Source organism: Mastomys coucha, unplaced genomic scaffold (assembly GCF_008632895.1).
Source record: "Mastomys coucha isolate ucsf_1 unplaced genomic scaffold, UCSF_Mcou_1 pScaffold3, whole genome shotgun sequence".
Classification (NCBI taxonomy): Eukaryota; Metazoa; Chordata; class Mammalia; order Rodentia; family Muridae; genus Mastomys; species Mastomys coucha.
Window position 1 is genome coordinate 58,149,454 of NW_022196909.1, and position 22,245 is coordinate 58,171,698.

Genomic DNA, 22,245 nt, shown 5'->3' on the forward strand with positions numbered 1-22,245 from the left:
TAATCTTTCAACAAATCCACACAAACTTAATTCCACCTCTTACAACAAAAACAACAGGAAGTAACAATACTTTTTCTTATTATCTTAACATGGAAATTAATATTACCAATATATCCTAATCAATTGAAATTCAAAAATATGAGGAATTAAAAATTTGTTGATTGTCATCCAATGGTCTCTCTAATTTGGTAATTGGAGGAATAGGTCCAATATTTTACAATACATATACACACTTTCAGCTTGTTTGTTCATGATAGTGTCTTGCTGTGTACAACATAAGGGTCTTTAAATCTTACTTCTCCTATCTCAGCCTCTCTATTAGTAGTATTGTTTATTTCATGTTTTTACACTATATATGGTTTTCAAAACAGCTTACATGTTTCAAAAGTATTTATACAGACAAAAGAAATAGACAATTAACTGGGTAGGTGGCTTGTAAGAGAACAACAAAGTGAGACTGAATGCTTTGCTTGATGTTTGTAACTATTATATCAAGTTTGAAGAAGAGGACTTTATAAGTTACTCTTTCTCTGAGATAAATGCTTTTCCAAATTATCACAGCCAATGAACCAGATTCTTACCCTCACTTAATGTCTGTGCCATCCTCCAAGCAGAACCATTGTTCATTGAAACAGTTGGTGAATGACTTTATGGACAGACCATCTTAATACATAAACCATTTCTTAAATGAGTGTAACCTGTTCTCTGTGGGCTGAGAATAAAGTCACTCACTCAAGTCAAATAGCTTTGACCATTGCAGGAAGTCTGTATTCAAAAATTGTGCCTACAATTCATTTCTTGGTGCAGCAGAACTGTCAACTCTCAGCTTAGCTACGATGGAGGTAAAATCCTTTGGTGATGTGAGGGTCATTCGAGTACAGCCTTATTACAATGAAACCCAATGTCTAAAAATTGTTTTTATTTTGGGCTTGTACCACAGTAAGAGCCAAGATTTTAAGCTCTACTAACAGATTTTATATATTTTTGTTCATTTAAGAAAATACTAGTAGTGATGTATTATTTTGAAGTATATAGTTAATATGTTTGGAGTTATTTAAAATTTATATTGAGAAAAATGTATATATTTTCAGTATTGCTATAAACAAGCATCTACATAAGACTGTTAACTTGATTGTTGTTTTATATCAAACAACTTTTATAATACTCATTTTTATTATTATAATACTTTATAAATTTTAAAGATTATGACAAAAAAAGATATTGTAGGTATTGAAGGGAGGTCTCTGGGAGGAGTTGGGGTACAAAAGGGAACCAAGAATGTGAGTTTAATTCTATTTACTTAAAATATGTTTTTAAGTGTTAACAAAATTCAGATAAATTGAAATCATGTAACTTTTCTCATCATAATGCAATAAAACTTAGGGGAAAAAAAGGAAAAAAGTTTCCTCTACACATCCATCTTTTGAATCTTCTTCCCCAGATGATCTTGTTATTTTGGAAGGCCTTGGGGCCTTTGGGAGCAAAGCTGAACTGGAAGAAGTAGATCACTAAGGGTGGGCTTTTCAAGCCTGTACCCACCTTCTGCTTTGGTCTCACGTCTGACTGCCTGGTCCACTATAGTAGAAGTAGCTGCCTCCTCCTTCTCCTCCTCTCCCTCCTCCTCTTCCTCCTCTTCTTCTATTTTGAGTACACTGTTTTGTCAGAAATGTGACATTAGTTTCTTAATTAATCTACTGATATTTTATTTTAAATGAAACATAAACATTGTCTAGTCATATAAATTAGTATCCTTTTAAAATTAATTCTTGTGATCAAAGCAACATATTTTATCGTTAAAAATGACACATAACTGGAAAAACAGATGAGTTGATTATCCTTTTTCAGTTTTTAAAACAAAGTTGAAGTTCGTTAAGAAACAGATTTATGGACTTGATGAGGTGGGGCAGGGAGAGGGGAAGGGGGAGAGAGTGGATGGTAGAGAAGTGGGGGAGGGAATTAATATGATCAAAACACATGGGATGAAATTCTTAAAGAATTGACAAAAGCATTATTTATAAAGGAAGTGGGTTTTTGCTTGTTTTTGTTTTTGCCTTTTTTAAAAATTTATTTCTTGTTTGTTTGTCTTGGTTTTCAAATCAGAGTTCCTCTATGTAGCCCTAGCTATCCTATAACTTCCTCTAGACCAGGCTGGTCTCCAACTCACAGAGGGCTCCGCCTCCTGAGTGCTGGGACCTCCAGGCTATAAAGGAATCGCTTTAATGGAGATTTAAGTGTGCATATTAAGAGAAAGGTAGAAGACCAGGGATGAAGCAGGAGCTTTCAAGACAGAGTGTTGTCTTTAAGAGAGAGCCTGGCCTTGTACTGCTTTCTCAGTAGTAACTTTTATATGACAGTTTTATAATTTTCAATTGAAATTGACCTATGACCTTCATGACAGCTTCTAAGAACTATCTTTAAAATGTGTTAAATAAAGTCCCACTCATAGTAGGCCCTGATTGTGGGTACATGCATGTTCCCGTGTGTGTTGGCTTTTGTAGGATTGAACATACAACATACTGCACTGAGATTTTTGTTTATTTGGTTAGTTGAACTTTTGTTGTTGCTTTTTCAATCAGAATCTTGTTTTATACTGCAAGCAAACCTTAAACTAAAAACCTTCCTCCCTCAGCCTGTCCAGTGCTGAACTTATGTAAGTCCCCAAACTCAGCTTGAATTATAGATTCAAAGTTTCCCTCCCATCTATGAGGATTTACACTAATCCTACAAATTTAATTAAAAGGTCAATGGAAGAAAAGAACACCTTAAGGCTTGAAAATTGACATTTTTGTTAGTGTTGGGGTAGGGGAGAAGAGAGGTGGGGGAGGAAAGGAGAGAAAGATAGCAAGGTGTGTGTGTTGTGTATGTGTGTATGTGTGTGTGGTGTGTGTGTATGTGTTTATGTGTGTGTGTTTGTTTGTGTGTGTGTGTTCACATGTATGCGTATACTCTCTTATCCACTAAGTCATATCAACAGCCCTCAAAATTCCTTTTTAAAAATTTGCTACATAATCTTACTAACATGGCTGACTTTATTTTGCAAATTTTCCTATTTCAAAGTCTAAGGAGATGCTGTGTCCCTGGCTTTGACGTATCAGTTGCTGCTTTGTGCCTAGTTCCATCTTCTCAGAGAACAAGTTGTATTTTTGTGTCCTGTTGGCCAGTGACAGTGGCTCAGAAAAAGGTTTCTGTATGTTGTGATTTTGAAGGCTGCTATGTGATCACTCTGGGGGCTGGAGTTACAGCTCAGTGGAAGAGATCTTGCCCAGCATGCAAGAGGCCCCAGTTCCATTCCTAGAACAGCTAAGCAAAATGAAAATAGACCTTGTTGTACTCTCTAGCTCTAAGATAATGTCTAAAGTGACCAACTGACTTAAGTCTCTACTTCTGAAGTGCAAACTTATTTTTAGTCAACTCTTACTGGTAGGCAGAGCTTGAAGAGACTCTGAGAGTTACAGTCTCCTAGGAAGGGTTCTACTGTGTTCCCCTTTTTAAAAAGCCTTGGGGGCTGTGGCTGTCCCACACAGTTTAGTGACCCTTAGAAGCAGCCTCGGGATGTCAAGGACATCTGGTTCTTTGTATCGTGTGCTTTGTTGAGAAAAGCAGGAAGTTCTGTTTCATCTGTGTAACCTGGGAAAATTGGGGTCATGGTTATTGAAGATGTGTAATCTTTTCAAAAGGACTGGACAGCTCTTTAGGATAAAGTCTCTTGAACAAGAAAACAACTGACAGGCAAAACAAGACAGACAAATGAATCAGGAGCCAGAGGAATGTGTTGTCTCTCCCTGACTCCCAACCACCCCTAAGATACATAGAATATTATGAGATTTTTAAAACATGAAGCTTATTAGACTCAAGCTGGAGAGTGGGCCAGGAATGATTTTTTATTTTTAATGATAGCGGGGCTGAACCCCAGAGCGGTGCAGACACACAGCCAAATACTTTCCCACAAGATCTATAGCCTCCACTTGCTTTAAGTGCACTGAAGCAGCAGAAATCAATGCAGAGTAAAAGCATAGATTGAGAATAGCTTGGAAGGGCTGTAGAGGTCCTGGCGAAGCTGCAGTTAGTAGCAGGCAGCTCAAGATCTCCAGACATCGGGCACAGGGATAGTGAGAGAGGAGCAACGATAAGGAACGTCCCCTATAGGGTCACATGAGGACTATGGCTCTGATAGCCCCTGTTCCTTAGAGGATAATGTTTTCATTTGCAAGGGATGAGAAGTCATGTGGAAAGAAGGGCGAGCATTGTTAGACTAGAACTGAGCGAGTGAGTCTGAAAGGCTGCCTTGAGCTCCCTATGACATCGATGGAATCTGTAGCAAGATGTGCCCGGAGCAGAGGCTGAGACAACTACAACTACGGCTCCACTCTCCATCTCATATCCCCTAAGGCCGGTATGTGCGCATACACTGATGGACTAAAGATACAGATAGGATTCTGCGGGGCAGAAGACATTTCTCTGTTAGCCCAGCAGATACGTGTGCTACATACACCTGCTGGTCGAAAAGCCCTCGCTACTAAGTGCACTGGAAACACCACTAAGTTCAGGACAGAAGTCCAGCAGTTTCTTGCCGTTTTGTTTCCTTCCGTGGGGTTTAGCGTTCCTATAGAAGCCAGCCCTATAATTAGCACTCAGAGCTTTGCAGGTCGAGGGTGCTGAGTTCGTGAGATGGGTGATGTGCGCCACCTTGAAGAGACACGCACACCATGAGAGAAGAATCGGCAGAGAACACGCTCCAGTTGGCACTGTGGGCAGTGAGGCAGGGGCTCTGACTAGAGAAGTTTGGAAGAGGCTCTTGAAGGAAAAGCACCAACCCCACTGACTGGGTAGTGTGTTAGAAGTGTGGTGTGTACACGTTATGCGGTTGACGCTTCATTGATGAAGCCATGCGTCTTGGTAAACCTAAAACCAAGTCTTCCTTAGAACATCAGCTAAAACCATATGAGTGCTTAGCAAAAGGGCTTACGGTTTACCTTTCCTCCCGCTGCCTCGAGGTTGTATGTCGCTGTTGTTAAGACAGCTTCTAATGTAGCACAGGCTGCTCTTGGGAACTTTCTATACAGTTCAAGGATAACCTTGAGCTTCCAGTCTTCCTCCATCGACCTCCCAAATGTTGGAATGACAGGCATACCTGCATGGTATCGGTTGTCTTTGTCGGCTTATGACGGATATCATTCTGTAGTATAGGTTAGTTTGGAACTCACTAAGTAGGCTTGAACTTGTGGCAACCCTCCTGCCTCAGCGTCCTGAGTGCTGGCCATCGCAAGCATGTATGTGCTCAGCTTGTTTTTTTCCTGATAGTTTTCAACCCTTTTCTTTTCCCACTGTGTGTTTCCATCTCCTTCCCCATTCCAGCTTGGTATCATTGCCTGTCTTGGTCTTGGCGTTGTTCCTGATGTTGCCTGCTGTGTTTCAGTTGGGGACAGTTTTACTTCCCAGAGACACTCTCTTCTCTGCTTGCTGTGACTTGCCAGCAAGCGGGGAATACAAAGTACAAAAACAAAAAGAAAACCAGCCATTATCCTATCCCTCAGGAAAGATTTCTGACTATCTGGTTTGTTTTCCCCCTGTTTATGTCGAAACTATATATTTTAAATAGAAACAAGTCCATGCCACATACATTTTTTTTTTAATTTGAATCACAGTCATGGGCTTATTTCTCTGGCTCTAAAGCCTGCCATTCATGTGACCCAGGCAGATGGTATCAGTGCCAATGACCCCATGATCTAAGAAACAGAGACGCGTGACTCGTGAGGCCAGACAATGCTGTGCACAGAGGATACTGAGTAGAGGAGAGTCATTTATATCTCATGTTACAGTTTTAACTTTCATAACCTCTCAAATTTGTAATTTCAGAAGTCTGAATGGAAGGTAAAATACTTCACTGGCTGGGGAGCTCTGCTCTAACAGGAAAACATACCAAACCCAAGCCAACAGATCGAGCTACCAGAAAGCCCAGCGTGCGTCTCCTCAGACACCTCTGCTGTATTAATCAGAGCACTTGTTTATCTCTTCAGAAGCAGACGACAGGCTTCATCGCGTCTATGCCTGATCTATAGGGCTTTTGTTGAAGTTTTGTCTTGATTTTAAATCGTGTGAGGTGTGTGTGTGTGTGTTCATTTATATTTACGCTTATGTGGCCACGAGTGTGTGGAGGTCAAAGGGCAATCTTGGGTGTGGCTCCTCACTTTCCATTTAGGTTGAGAAGGGCCCTCCTGTTCATCTCTGCCTTTCTTCGCTAGGCTGGCTGGCCTTCAAGCTTCCAGGGACATCCCTGACGTCCATCAGGCTGTATGTAGGAGGGCTGAGGTTACACTCACACTATCGGGTCCAGCTTTATGTAGGTCTTGGGGATCTGAACTCAGATCCCCACACTTGCACAGTAGGACTTTACCCATTGAGCCATCTTTTGAGCCCCTTCTTAGGGGTGTCTGTGACACCCTAACAAGAGCAGCATGCCGAGAACAGACCTGCCTGCTCTGCAGTCTTGCCTTGGCCTCCAGCGGGCACGCATCCCAAAATGTGCCTTCGCCATCCTACACAGGCACTGAAGCTGCAGCAGGGGGATCAAAGAAGCCTCTGAGCTCTCAAGAACAATGTGGAGAGTGGACAGCTGCCTCCTCACTCCTGTCTGAATGAAGCTTGGCAGACAGGGATACTGGGACAGCCAGAGTGGATTACTGCATAGGATCCGATTTATGGGACATTACATTCTTTACCATTCACACTCCTGCAAACCTAGAACTCAGGAGACTAAGGTAGGAGGAGCACAAGACCAGGCTCTGTGGCAGAGTCTCAAAAAATATCTCTAAAATATCTCTCCCCACTGGCAAGAGAGTCTCTCCTTTGGAGAAAACTTCTGGAGGCTTGAGTGTAATACCTTCAAGTGTCTAGGCTAAGATTAAAGTGCATGTGTGTGTGTGTGTGTGTGTGTGTGTACGTTTGTAGGTGTTTGTGCACATGTGTGTGTGGAAGTCAGAAGTAGAACTTAGGTGTCCACCACTACCTTGGCCGACATTTTTTTTTTCTTGAGACAGCTTTCCACAAGCCCAGCGCATTCACTGATTGGCCAGGCTGACTGGTCGGCCAGCTCTAGGAATCTACTTCTTGTCTTTGCTCCATCTCCCCAGTGCAACAGGCACAGGTTTCACGACTGTCCTAGTTAGGGTTTTATTTCTCTGATATGATCAAGGCACCCTGGGTAGGAAAGTGTTTAGCAGGTTTACCCACCCCAGCTCACGGTCCATCAGGGGAAGCCAAGGCGGGCACTTAAGACAGATCTGAAGCAGAAGCTGTGCAGCGGGGCTGCTGACTGGCTTGCTTCTCATGGCTTCTTCAGCCTGCTCTCTTATACACCCTGTTCCTGGGTGCCACCACTCACAATAGGCTGAACGGCACCCCCTCACTAGATATCGTTAATCAAAGCGGCACTGCTGGTCAGTGTTACAGAGGCATTTTCCCTCTTCCCAACTGTGTGTGAAGTTGATAACAGAAACAAACAAACAAGCAAAAAACAACCAACACAGTCACCATGCTTTTAGACAGGGGCTTAGGCTCCAAACTCAGGACCTCAAGCTTGCAGGGCAGGCACTTCACTAGTTGACTGCACCTCCGCAGCCTGGATACAGAGGTTTTCTTACAAACCCAGTAAAGGAAGCGGTGCACAGTGGCAACATTGTAACCAATTCGGTTTCTCCAAGGTGCGATTATTGCCAGAGGAAATGTGTATAGAAAATATGAGAGAGCTAGCTATGCTTGACTGAGAGGATTTGTGCTTTAAGAATAAAATTAGAGGCCCCTTAGAATGGGGGAAGGGAGAAAGTTGGTAATAGACAAATGATACTATTGTCCATTTGCAACAGTTTCCAAACACTGGGCCTGTGGGCTGGCCAAGTCAGAAGACAGGGCTGCCTCTGGAGGACAGAGGGCCCAGGAAGGGCTCCCAAGGACCTCTGTGCCTTTCTTCTCTTCCACTCCATTGTGAGCAGCTAAGGCCCCCGCCTCGCCTGAGGACCTGAGAAATACAGTGGCATTTGCTATCATCTCCAATAATGCTTCTTTTGGTTGGTGGTGGGAAGGTTAAAGAAGATCAAGGTACTATGTGCAGTCTAACCTTTGCTAGAGTACCCCTCCCCCACACTGATCTCTGTAAGTTCTATCTTCCTCTTTCTCCTCCCTTTTCCTGACCAGGAGAAGAAACCAGTTGAATAGACAAACACAGTCTTTCTGTAAGCTACTCCAGCGACAGTTTCCCAGCTGATGGGCAGCTACATGTTTTTTGTTTTGTTTTGTTTTGTTTTGGTTTTGGTTTTTGGTTTTTGGTTTTTTTTTTTTTTAGTTTTTGATGGCCAGATCCAATCTTACTACAGCCTGTATCCTCTGGATTCTTTCTGAATTCCTTTCACTCTCATTTAAGACTTTTTGAATATTTCTGAGTCGTTCCCTTCCTATATTGTGTATGCTCATCTTGCTTTTGAGTCCCATTTATAAGCTATTTTAGGTCAGTGATTGTATCAAATTCTTTAGGATTCCCAATTGTTCCCATCATGGAGAGCATATATAGTACGAACTTGATAAATGCCCTTGAATTAAATAGCTGGAATCTGATATTAAAATAAAGCCGTTCAATGCCGCAAAGAGGCAATAACATCCTGGAAATGTCTATGCTTTCATGCAACAGAAGCAACAAGAAGGTATTTCTTATTCGTGTAGGGCTGTGCACAGTGAAAAGGCTCTTTTCCGCCTAGTGACTAGAGATCTAGACTTCTCAGGCTGGAGAACCACTGCTGTCTCCTGGCTTTTGAGTTTACTATTGGAAAAGGGAAGGGACGGCAAAGACTGTCTCAAGTGTCTGAAGCCACTTCTTTTGAGATTTCTGTCAATTAAGAATTAATGTCAAGACTGAATTTCAGCCATGAAAGGAGCAGGTTGTGCAGGGTGCCTAGGGACATCCAGGAGTGATGGTTATCCATGCTACATCTTTATACTATCCCTACGGGTTGGTTATCTAGTTAGTTAGCTGTCTAGTTAGTACCTCCTTAGGGTCACTCACATGGATTGTGAGATTTGTTTCAGTGTGTGTTAGAAGCCAGTATCCAAAACTGCTAGGATTCAAAATTTGTTTAAACAGGTAATTATTTAGTGCTGACTGTATACCAGGTACTATTTTAGGTCTTTGGAAGACAGTAGGGGGAGAGAGTTAGAGTTTTCACATTTCCAGGGCTGTATTTCTGCAGCGATAATTAACTAATAACGAACAGAGTATATCAATTGGCAACAAATATTGGCAAAGTGTACATGGGGTCTTCGACTTGTACTGGTGTGGGGAAGCAGCTTAGAGTCCCATTTTAAATGGAGAAATCAAGAACAAGTGACTGCAAAGGTGACATTGGGCCAAAAACCTAGAGATGAGAGTCATTCTGGTGTCAAGACAAAGAGCTTTGCTGTGGTAGGGAGTACGCGCAGACTTCAGAGTGGAGTGGGGTGGGAGGTCAGGATACCTGGTATGCTTGTCAGGTGGCAGGGAGACCAGGGTGGAGACAGCAGGCATGCAATTAGAGGGGACAGAGGTAAGGTTCCAAGCCGGCTGAGTACAGACCAGGGACAGCCTTGTCTGCTACTTTGCCCTACACCAGAAGAAGCAAATGAAGTTTGGAGACTGAGGAATAATGCTGCCAACTGGAATTATATTGGACTTAGACTTTGGAGCTAGGACAAAAACAGAGAGACAGTTATTGCTAAAATTCAAATGAGAGGCAACGGAGGCTTAGGCCATTTCTATCAACTCCTCCCAATGTCAAAGGGCAAAATTTTGTTTCTATTTATTTACTTAATTTATTTTTTTGAGACAAAGTCTCATGCCATCCAGGCTGGTGTTGAACTTGATATGGAGCTAAGAATGACCTTGAACTTCTCCTGCTTCTAACTCCCATGTGCCAGAAAGTCTAATTTATACAGTGCTTGGGATTGAACAGAGGGCTTCAGGAAAGCTAACCAAGTACTCTACCAAAAGAGCTGTGTCCCTTGCACAGAAAGACTCACACTGAAGGTGGGGAATGCATGCATAAACATGAGTACCTTTTCTTAAGAAGAAGCTCGAGGATGGCTCTAACTGCAATGTCATGTCTTACTATCTCAGTTCTGATACCCTACGGTCTCGTCAATCCATTGATTTAGGAACTTTTTCTCCAGGACCGGCTGCCTCCAGAGGCCAACTACTTAGACTTGTGCTTGTCTTTTCAGAAACTTAACAGGGTAGGACACACACACAACACCCAGTAGTACTCTTTACAGGAAGAGAAATTGTTATAGAAACGTTATCCAGCACCCACTAAGTGCTGTTAGCTATCTGTGCGAGAAATGCCTTTGGATGTATTGATGAGGACAAGGACTCATTTGTCATAATTTTCATAACTCGATGTTTTCTTTATAACCAAATGACATCTATAAAAATAGAAAAAGTCATATTTAGCTGTCTCAAAATGTTGTTCCTGTGTTCTGCCATCCATCAACATCAAGGAGTCTGCCAATTCAGTACCTATCTGCAAACCATTTCTGAAAAACAAAACAAAACAAAACAATTCATGTTTCACTGATTGGCAGACACTTTGGTCTTCTTGGGTACATTCATTGCATGTCTTTTCTTTTAATTATCTGCTTTGAAGCACATCAAGCCGAAGCCACTGCTTCACTCCCAAGATGGTACCACTCAAACTGCACGTGCTTTTCTGCCTCCTCTGCTGCCTTCCACGGGTGCATCCTTTTCACTGGCAAGACCCATCTTCTTTTGACTTCAGGCCATCAGGTAAGAGGCATCAAGCTCTAAGTGACTTCAAGATGCTGCATGCTTTGATGTGTGAGATAGAAAGCCCTTTTAAGAAGTGTCCATGCAGGAGCTGGGGCGGGGAGGGATGGCCCAGGTGATAAAGTATACACTGTGCAAGTGTAAGGTCCTGAGTTTGGATCCCTATCACTGATGGGAGAAGATTTCTTTGTTATGGGGGAAGGGGTATAGAAATAGAAGATCCCTGAAGCTTATTGGAAAATCATCGTAGATGACTTAATGTGCTTCAGCTTTGGTGAGAGATCCTGCCTCAAAAACACAAAGATGGGGGATGATCAAAGTGTCATTGACCTCTGGCTTCTATGGTCATGTTCACACATATGCATGTGTACTTGAATATGCTTGCCCATATTAACACACATATACACACACATGCTCACTTACTTGCACACACACAGAGCATATATATTTAGGGAAATCTTTGTTCTGAGGTAGGGAGGAGCTTCACCCTTCTGTCTTTACAACTCCAAAACATGAATGTGGTGCTTTTTTATTTTTCTTTTTCTATATCATGCCTGCAGCATGGGCATTTTAACACATGGGCTGTCAGTTTGCTATGATCGTGGAAGAATGCCTTCAACACCTCCTTCTCTTCCCCTTCTTCATGACCCTAGTTTAACTCCTGCCAGGTACAGGGCATATTGCCTTGGAGTTTACAAGGCAGTCTTCATCGCTGCTCCACGAAGGTAGGATTGGTCTTGTGTCTTGACAAGCAAACCTGGTCCTGCGGAGATAGAGAAGCTTTCGAGAAGATGACAGTCTGGACTCTTGAGGTCCAAAGGGACATGATCCTTTCTACCTGAGAATGAGGAGAAGCAGAGGCAAGTAGATGCCTGGATCTCCAAAAAAAGAACTGCCACAGCCACTTTCTCTCCTCAGTTGTGTTAAGGGGAGAATATAAAAGGATGATGACTTGGACAATACAAGAGTAGCCAGTGTGGGGAGTTCTATCTCCTGCCACTAAGAAGGGCCTATGTTGCAAAGACATGGCTTCTGGAGCATTGTGAATACCTGTTCATCTTAAAGAACTGTGATGCACATGGGTCTCAGTCTGTGGAGAGCACAGCAGGTGGCTTGAGAATGCTCCCACACCATCTACACTCACAGATCTGCACATGTGGATAGATGTACTCACTCCAGATCTAGTGGCTGGGTTGGTTGAGTGACTCTTTACCACAGCGTCTATCAAAGGACTTGCATAACTCAATGTCATCGACATAGCCTTTGCCCTACTTTATATTTGAGGAAATGGATGAATCAATAGGAAAGGGGCTGAGCCTTATGTTGATATTTACACAGGTAATTGAATAATATTTCAGAGGTCCATTCATCCCTCAGCACTTCCCAGGAAGGGAAGGCATCATGGATACAGTGGTGACTAAGTGTGCTGGAGCTTGTAGTCAGAGAACCTGTGACCTACTTGAAATGAAGTTCATCTTTCTAAGCTGTGTTATCAGAGATTGGAAGCAGGTCACACAATGAGTCAATTATCATCCAGGGTACATTTTATATTATTGACTCTTATTGTTACAGGGTGAAATTTTAAAGACGTGGGTTTTAGCCTCTTATTTTTAAACATCACTGGAAATGTGGGAACAGGGTTATTGATAATTCATCTCCCTTGGTCTTGTGTTAACCTAATGCTATATTCAGTCTAGCTGTTCCAAAGTGGATACATGAATATTTTAAAAGCTATAATTAATAGTTTAAAACAAAAGATAATTATTCTTTAAAATTTATTAAATGAATAATAGAAACTACAGCTATTCAGGCTATAATTTGTGAGTGTGTGGATTTGTGCTTTAAGTGCACATGTGTCTGTGAGTGTCCATGCTTGTGGAACAGGTGGAAGCCAGAGGAGAGTGTCTAGTGTCCTGTTCTATTACTTTCTACCTTTGAGACAGGGTCTCTCACTGAACCTGAAATTAGGCTGACAGCCAGCAAGACTGAGAAATCCTTCTGTTCTACCCTTGCCAGGACCAGGGTTTCAGCTCTGTGCATCCATGCCTAAGTTTTTATGTGGTGCAGCTAATTTAAGCTCAGCTCTCCATGTTCATGCAGCAAGCACTCTTCCCTATCAAGCCACCTCCCCGTGCCCTTCTTTTCATTGTCTGAGACAGCCTTATGTAGCCCAGGCTGACTTCCAACTCACTATGTAGCCAAGGCTGACCTTGAATTATTTATCCCGTTGTCTCCTATTCACAAGCACTGGTATTGCAGGCATGTGCTGCTGTGCCTGGAAAGGCGTACAAGTACAAGCTAGAGATACTTCACATGCTGAGGATGGGCCATCAATGTATTAAAAAAGAATGCGTTTTTTTTCTAGAATGTATACATTTCATGACTCGGGAATATTTGACTACCAAAAATATATACTGAGCAGCATCCTACAGGGTCCGAAGTTCTTATTCAAATAAAGTTGAGGAGGATGAGGAAAAGATAGACTCCGAGCTACAAGCAACAGTCCAGACCAACCTGTAGTTGGCCTGACAGGCCTCTTTTTCCTTATGATGATTTCAGATACATGGAGAGAGATGGAGATGCAGGCTCATAGGATGTGCAAATTGCAAGACACTTCTCCTCTTCTGTACCCAGTGTGGTAGCTGTGACTCCTAAATTCTAGGTGGATAGGTTCCTAAAGTAGAGAAGGTTTTGGAGAACCACAGGCTATTAGGAGAGGTTCCCTTGGTTTCAGTGGAATCACGGTCTCATTAGAGGGGAGATCCATTTGTGTACTCTCAAACTCTGCTGATAGGTTAGGGTCTCCAAGGTAGCTAAGAGTTCTCTGGGGCTCCTCCCTGAGCTGTGAGAGTCAGTGGTCTCCCCCTGGCCTAGCCTTGCCGTGGCTGCCTGCAGCTGGGGACACAGCTGCTCTCTGGCTGACAACCACAAAAGGAAAGGCAGAAGGCATTATCTACCCTGTTACTCTCTAGACATGTCACCTCCCAGCTATACCAAACCAGACTTCACAGATAATCTGAAATGGAAGTGGAAGAACCCTTTGTCATTCTAAAGAAGGCCTGGAATATTTACCAATAGGAGGCAAAAACAAAAAACAAAAACAAAACCACAAAACAAACAGAACACCTTTGAGGAAATGCTCGGAATCATGAATGGTCCCTGGAAAAATGTGGAAGTGTGGTTTAGATCTGCTAAGCCTTTCTAAGGACTCCCCAGCCCCAGGGAAGCAAGGCCTCACCAGCTCTGGAGAAGGAAGGAAGTCATGGAAGCTCTGGAAGTTGACTGCCAGTTACGGACTACAGTTGGTATTAAGCACACAATGAATAGCCTCACTTCATTCATCTTTTTCCACCCAGCTGTCCTGCAGGCTGGTTAAGGGCTTTTATGCCCCATGTCACCAGTGGGTACCAGAGCAAAGAGTTAAACTGCTTAGGCCAGACCACCATAGTCTGGTATCTGAAACAGAACCACCTAGATCCAATACTGGGCTCTACCCTGCTTTACCTTCTGTCTTTCCTGAAACTGCCTCCTATCACTGCTTTACCAGTGTGCCAGGCCAAGGAATTTGGGCTGTGACACAGCATTTCTTCACCTTGAATCAGCCTACTTTGAATCTTTTTCATTCAGTCGAATTAAGCCCAAGAGTCTGCATTTCTAAATCCCTAGGTGACAGCCATGCTGCTGGCCAGAGAATCAGCTTTGTGTAGGAGGCCTTAAGTATTGAAAGCCTCTGTCACGGGCTGGTACTTCACGTATGAGTCATCAGTGGAGGATGTGAATAAGATTGTTGCCAAGACTCAAACCCTTGCTGAGCAATGATGCATGACAATGATGCTGCCACACCTCACATAGTTCTGGGTGTTAGGCAAAGCCTGTGTTCAGAGTAATTGGCCCTCACAGTTCAGTCAAGTGGACCTTGGGGGCCCAGCTCAGTGTATCAGGAAAAGTAGAAATCTGGATTTATTGTTATTTGAACCTAACATCTAAAAGGAAGTCATGGTTTGACTGAGGTCTAGAAAGGAGGGCGGTTGTAGAGATATTGAAGGGTTTAGGCTTCAGACAGAAGCGGACAGGTCAAAGAACACATGCGTGGGTTTGAATGAAGGACAAAGGAGGTTGGTGGTGTTTCAGCTTAGTTCCCCTCCTTCCCACAAAATTATTTTGAGCCTGGTGTGTCAGAGGCTGTGCTAAGACTAGGAGGGCCAGCACCTGAGCAGTAGCTGTCATCATTCTCGGCATTGTGAAATATTCTACACATACAGAATTCCTGATTCTGAAGAAGAAATGATTATGGTTGTGTTGTAGAATTTCCCCTGTCCAATTACATTAGGGCAGCAGGAAGCCTGTGATTGGAAAGGGGAAAGGGAGAAGGAGCTAAAAGTTGCAGAGGAGAGCATAGCAGCCAGGAGGGGGTAGGAGAATGGAGGCAGATGTGAACCAGCATGGCATGAACCAGCCACTGGTAGTTATGATATCATAAGATTAGAATAATTGGGAAAAGCTTTTATCATTATTAATTGGCTCTGAAATTAATGTATTGCCATCTTGTTAATTATGATTTTATTGATACATAAATCTGATTGGTTAATTATAAGCTTTAAGAGTTTTGATTCTACTAGGGTCTGGAATCCAGTTTATTCCAAATTAAGAACAAATTATAGAGACTGTGTAGAGACTTGTTTGCCTCCCAGGGTTCTAGCCTGGAATTCATAAGGTTAAGAATTCTAGGATTTGGGATAAGACTGGACAGTTAGAGAGTGAGAGGAAGGAGATGGGAGGTGGTCATTTAGAGTCATCTTGAACCATTGACTTTGATAATGCTGTGGAAAGATGTCAGGTCCAGATGCACAAGAAGTGTAAACATGCTGGCCTGGTCTACAGAGTGAGTTACAGGACAACCAGGGCTACACAGAGAAACCCTGTCTCAAAACACACACACACACACACACACACACACACACACACACACACACACACACACGAGGTCAGAAACTATGAGCAGTACTTCATTGCCTTGGAATTCCTAGCATCTATTCTTAGGTGGACGGGTTACTGCTGTGTGTTTACATGAAATTACATGAACCTATTTTTCAGTCATGTTTCATAAGCTCCAATCGGTGATGTCTGCTGTCAACTCTGGCCATAGTAAAATCCCCAAAGGAAATGGATCTTACCCCGTCGGTTGTACAGACCTGATGTTCGGTTATGGGAACGAGGTAAGGCCCTACTTCTCCTTCTCCTTAAATCCTAAGGGCTTGCTTGCCCTTGCTCTCTAGCACAGGTGATAGCGTGACCCTGCAGACGCCTGAGGATGACGAGTTAGGCAACTCTGTTGCAACAGCCTTTGCTACTGTGCCATTCTTGATTAACTTACCAGTGAATTTCATTTTTTTTCTCAGATTTTTCTTCTATTCAGAGCCTCATCATTCTATCTTCTCTCTTGGGGTTATATCCAGTCACCTGGCAGCTTGAACACTTCCCTAGACCTTTTAGGGAAAGACAGGGATCTGGGCCCTGGTAATAAAATATCGAAAGCACTGCACTTACTTGGACTGCGTTTGACTGAGAATCTGTTCATTTCTTTTCCCACAGAGCATCTTCTTGCGCTTGTATTACCCAGCTCAAGATCCAGGTCGCCTTGACACTGTTTGGATCCCAAACAAAGAGTATTTTTTGGGTCTTAGTATATTTCTTGGAACACCCAGCATTGTAGGCAATATTTTAGACCTCTTATATGGTAAGATTTCTCTTGGTCCTGGTGTGAAGTTTTATGCATACCTATCTATATTTTACATATGTAGATATGTTAGAAACAAGAGTTTCTAGTAGTAATACTGACATAGATTTTCTAAGGTGGTAAGGGTGGGATCTCTTTCTTTTTTTTAGACTATATACATTAAAGGTATACATTTGTCTGGAGTCCAGACAACAACTTGAGGTATTATATCTCAGAAACATAGTCTACCCACCTCTTATAAGGCAGGGTCTGTCAGTAGCCAGGGACTCACCAGTTAGGCTAGGCTGGTTCATCAGCAAACCCCAGGGGGCCTTCTGACTCAGAGTCCCCCAATGCTGGGCTCACTGGTGTGTGCCTGGTGTTCTTATACCACCACATGCAAGGCAAACACTTTCCAAGTTGAGTGACCTCCCTAGCCAGAAAGACAAGATTTCTTAAGGAATTAGGCAACACTGAGAGAAGCAAAAGTACTTTATCATTACACACTCAGATTTTAATAGGATGGGATGGAGATGTCAGACTTGCCCTAACATCTTATGCTTGACCCTTCTTCTACCTGTGGTGAAAGCTACCACATGCTCTCCTCCGTACAAAAGGAAGTGCCCTCCTCCTGCATTCCCTCTTCCTTTCTAGGACCCAGAAGGCCCACCCAGTGATTAGCTTCTTGTCATCTTTATTATTCATTTAATTAGGGGAGAATTCTGCTACAGTGTTCAGAGTGGCAAATTATCTGGTGAGACCATTGATTGCCCCATACATTTTGTATCAGAGAAAACCAGAAGATAGATGCCAAACCCAGCAGCTAACTTTCACTCATCACAAGAAGAGACCTTACCTCGTGCTCATCCCCCATCCCAAAGGACCCACTTCTCTCTGCTAGTCTTCAGCAGTCATCATTTACTATGTCTGCATTATTACCAATGGAGACTTTCCATTCCTAATATCTGCCAGATCAGGCGTGAATTTGAGCATATGCTAACTACACCTTCAAATTTATCCTTCAACATTGTCAGCTTTGGGAATTATTTGTCAGCTTATCTTAGGGTTTTCACAGAAAATTGCTTTACAATGGGAAAATATTCTAAAATAGAATATAGTACTGTATGGTATAGAGCACTTCCATAGCACCCATCAGTCAGTCTTCATGACTGCATTTTTGTTTGCAATGAGAAAATGGCCTACAAATGATCAAAACAGTGATGAAAACAACCTAGTCAAAGGGAGGCGATGTTTTCCAGCTTTGAGTTGTTCCCTATGCAACTGGATAAGCACTTTATATATAAAGCCTAGTTAGATACGAGTTCATTGAAACTATCCAAGATCCTAATCACTCCCTCCCTTTTACAACGGAGGAATCAATTTGAAACTGGAAGAGTCTGAGGACCATGCCTAAAGCTAATAACTACCCCATGGCAAATCTCATGAAAAGCTCCTCTGGTGTGTCGAGTCCTGGTCCTTCCATCTTTTGCTGGACTCACCATGATGAGTCTCTGGTTCTCAGGCCCTGGTTCTCAGTACAATGGTCTAAGCTTATTGGATGGTTAGTTTTAAAATTAAATGTTCAATGTTATTTCAAAAACCTCAAAATAGTAATAATTAGTGTCTTCTCAGAATATACCTATGAACAGGAAAATCTCTCCCTTGTAAGTTTAGTGGCAGTCAGGACTCGTAATTGATGAGCTTATGGGTAAAAAGGCAAATGGAAGTCCCTGGTTGGTGAGCATCTAGTATCTGGCTTTTACTAATTTGTAAAAATCATAGTTAAAACTCTACAGTTTGGGAATCTGTGCTTTGGAGATGTAAATTAAATGAACTAGCAGTATTCAAGCCACAGGAAACACTGATTTACCTTCCACTATTGCCTAGGTTCTTTGACAACTCCTGCAAGCTGGAATTCTCCTTTGAGGACTGGAGAAAAATACCCACTAATTGTCTTTTCTCATGGTCTCGGAGCCTTCAGGTAATACTTGGGAGGATAGATGGTGTTAGTCCCAAGCTGTCACTGACTAGATCCATTTCTTAAAAAAAAAAAAAAAAAAAAAAACTGATTCCAGAATGTAGTGTTGGCCCATGTTGGACACTTGGAGTTCCCTAAGAACTGACTGTGGGACTGCTGGGAAGTTGGGGAGTGTCTACACTGAAAATCAGTCTTCAACACTGTAGCCATAGTCTGGAAAATTATCTGATTTCTGCCGCAGTGGTGCTTGGCAAATGGGGATTCAAGAACCAGATCTAGCCAGCCACCTATATAAAAGCTTTCATGGAGTACAGCCCCACCCAGTCAACTTCAACATTGTCAATGACTGTAACAGCCGAGTTGAGATGTTGTCTTTCTCACAAAGCCGAGGCAGGCAAGTCTTCCAGGCTCCACACTAGATCACCTCCACTCCTGTGCTGTTGGCAGTAGGTATCAGTTCCTAGACAACTCTTTTGTATTCCTACATTGACCGTGGAATACATGATGAGAGGAAGAGGTAGGGAATGTGCATATGGAGTGAGTGTGCACGCGATCTTCAGCACACAGTCATTTAGCTTCCACTCCTAGTTTGATCAATTCCATAACAGTAAGCACATGTTAAGTAGTCATGCTGATGTTAATAAGTTCAAGGCCCTGAAGATGCTTGCACTCACTGGCCTTCAGTGAGGACCACCTTTCACAGATAAAGAGCCACAGCTGAGAAGAAACAAGAGCTTGATGGAGGACAAGCAGCTAGGAAGTAGTGGGGTTTGGCCTACCTTCCTATATACTGCCTCCCTACGTTCATTACCTTGTCAAAACTTTATATCTGGGAGCTGTGGAGATGGCTCAGTGATTATAGAAGCACTCACTGCTCTGACAGAGAACCTAAGCTCATATCCCAGCAGCCAAGTCAGGTAGCTCTCAACTACCTGTGACTCCAGCTCCTAAGCTACAGTGCCCTCTGCTGGCCTTGGCAGGTACCTGCACACACATACACATACACATACACACAGAAATAAAAAAATTACATCATAAAAAATGAAACCCTTGCCTCCTCTGTTCTAGGTGTAAGCCTTTGCTCTGAGGTCTGTTTTATAGGTGACAACAACATTGAATGACTATCTAAAAATTTTATAGCTAAGAAGTAACAAAGATTAAAAAAAAAACCCTAAACTTGAATCACTTTACCACTAAGTTGGGTTCCCAACTCATGAAAAAAGCTTTTTGAAATGGTCCCCACATGGCCTTCTGGGATTGTGATAACAGAAGGGATTTTTCCAAGTCACTAGATAATAGACAGTCAGATCCTTTTCCGGCACTTCCTTATGTTCCTCTATTATTTAAAAAACAAAAAAGTGGATGGAAGAGGAAAGGAACGTCAATAGATAAGAGGGAAGTTGAATCAAGAATGGAGCTGAGGAAGGTGGTCAGGTAAGGAATGGAGGAGAGTAGTTAAATCTGTGCATGCATGTATGTGTGTGTGCGTGCGTGCGTGTGCACGCATGAGTGTGTACATAGAGGGGTCTGCATCAATTCTCAAAAATCACTATTTGTAATCTCTATAGTATTAACTCAGTGTTCTTTATTCATATTCACTATTTTGTTAACCTAGGATTCTTGACAGTTTAGACAGAATAATTGCTTGCTTTAGAGGTCCTATCCATGTGTCGTAGGGTGCTTAGCAGTATCCTCTCTTCTCACTAGATGCAGTAGCCTCCTTTTTCCCATTGCCAGCTGCCCCCTAAGGGGTAAGTTCTCTGAAGATGAGAGCTCTTCAGTGTGCTGACACAGCGGGTAATGGGCTCCATGTTCCCCATTTTCTTACTGGACTTAGGTTTATAATCGTGGTTGGTAATTATGTTTCCTGCTTTTTGATTTCCAGGACGATTTATTCTGCTATTGGCATTGGCTTGGCATCTAATGGGTTTATAGTGGCCACTGTCGAACACAGGTATGTTCCTGTGTATGCCAAATACTAACCAACAAACAAAAAGAAAACCATGTTAACATCCTTAACTAAACTTGTGCTATAAGCTCACAGAAACCACGGGTGGATTTTACATGATGGGAACAAAAGGATAACCAACTACATTGTCAAGACCTTTAAAATAGTTCATGTTCTGAGATCTATGAAGGTCTGTCATGGACTAAGCTGCAGGTTTTCATACACACTACCTCAGTCATTTAGTGGGGTTCCAGTTCCGTGTCTCTTCTCCGGGGTGCCTAAGTGCTGCCGGTACACCAGCTTGGAGAGGCCAGGAAGTCTGGCATAGGTGGGGTCCAAGGTCTGCCTCTTCTCTCTGGGGCCCCACTGTATACTAGGCTCAGGCCAGGGAGGGTAAAGGGGGGTAGTGGGGGGTTGGGGAGAAAGAAGGCCTTCTCTGAGGATCTTAACTTGTTCTTATTTCTTTACTGGTGGGTGGGTTTGAACACATACCTTTTATTCAGGGGTGAATCAAGGGTTATATAGTTTGAGGGATGAGAATATCCAGGGTGGAAGAAGTTGTGTCCAGATTGTAAAAACCCCAAAGAGACCACCAGGAATCACACCCCTCTGTAATCACATGAGGGTCTTTATTCAAGCTCAAGCTTGGGCCACCAACCTTCCTGATGGAACAGGAAAGAGAGTGAACCCCCAGGTCTAAGTGAAAGGAATTTATAAAAGAGAAAACTGCAAGCAGGGGTTTCAAACCTTGGTATTATATGAGAGGGTAAAGGAATGCCGTCCTTCAAGCCTGATAACACTCGTGCAGACATCGGGGCAGAACCGTGAGGGACCTTCCTGACTTGGGAAAATTAACTTGTGCTATCAGAAGCTGGTGTAGTTTTACAACTGGCCACGCTGTCTGGGAACACTTAGTTGTCTCTTTTTCATACTCTAGGAGTGGGCTATTATCATTTCAAGGGTACTGGCTTCTGTTCCCCTGTTTCCTTCAAGGGCAGGAGCCATCTGCACAGGAGAAATGTTGGTTGTTAATCAAAAGAGGTGTGAGTTTCAGTGACAGGAGGCTAGGGTATGCTGCTTTTCCTCTATTCTCAAGGCTGGCATTTGTGTGTGGGGGACCGTCAGGGGGATCGTCAGGGGGAGGGAGTACTAACTGCTCTGACTCCTCATAAGGTCAGGAGAGTGTAGGATTTGATGTGCAGGTTTCTTGTGTCTTTTCAGAAGGTCAGTGGCTTAAAGCTAAGATACTGAGATGACGCATTAGCATGCGTGGAGAGTCCTTCCAGGGGCTCTGCTATGTGACTGAATTTGTGACCACCTGGTAGGGTTCTCCTGATTAGGTGCTCTGAGGCAGGCACGGAAATAGAGAGGGGGTTAAACAGGATGAGATTCTAATATCAAATTTTGAGATTTCCAGGGTTTGGATATTCTCAACCTTGGCTGTTGCATACCAGTTGCTCTGGTGGCACGGTCTGGGTACTCTGCATTTTAGACTTCGTAACAATCCTATGAGATAGACATTTTATTCCTTTCACACAAGATAGAAATGAAGATGCAAAGATAATTTGTCCAAAGTCAGACAGCTATTACTGAGCAATGCAGGAATTTGATTTTAGAGAGCTGTTTTGTTTTGTTCTGTTCTGTTTTGTGTTATTTTCATGGCACATGGGATTGGAAAAAACACTGTACATATTAGGCAAATACCTTACCACTGAGCTGGGTCCGCAGCTCATAAGAATGGCTTCTGAACACAGCCCTAGTATTGCCTTCCAGAACTGGGTTACATGGAGGTGTTATTT

General features: G+C 42.8%; 1 protein-coding gene across 1 annotated transcript in view; it reads left to right on the forward strand.

Moving 5' to 3' along the window:
* The window catches only part of Pla2g7 (phospholipase A2 group VII), a 49,714-nt gene that overhangs the window by 12,082 nt on the left and 15,387 nt on the right, over positions 1 to 22,245 (forward strand). Inside the window, exons 2-6 of the mRNA XM_031346821.1 lie at positions 10,665 to 10,804; positions 15,899 to 16,020; positions 16,397 to 16,541; positions 18,408 to 18,501; positions 20,384 to 20,452. Coding sequence (XP_031202681.1) covers positions 10,699 to 10,804; positions 15,899 to 16,020; positions 16,397 to 16,541; positions 18,408 to 18,501; positions 20,384 to 20,452 — 536 coding nt within the window. The 5' untranslated portion in view covers positions 10,665 to 10,698. The remainder of the gene's footprint in view (positions 1 to 10,664; positions 10,805 to 15,898; positions 16,021 to 16,396; positions 16,542 to 18,407; positions 18,502 to 20,383; positions 20,453 to 22,245) is intronic.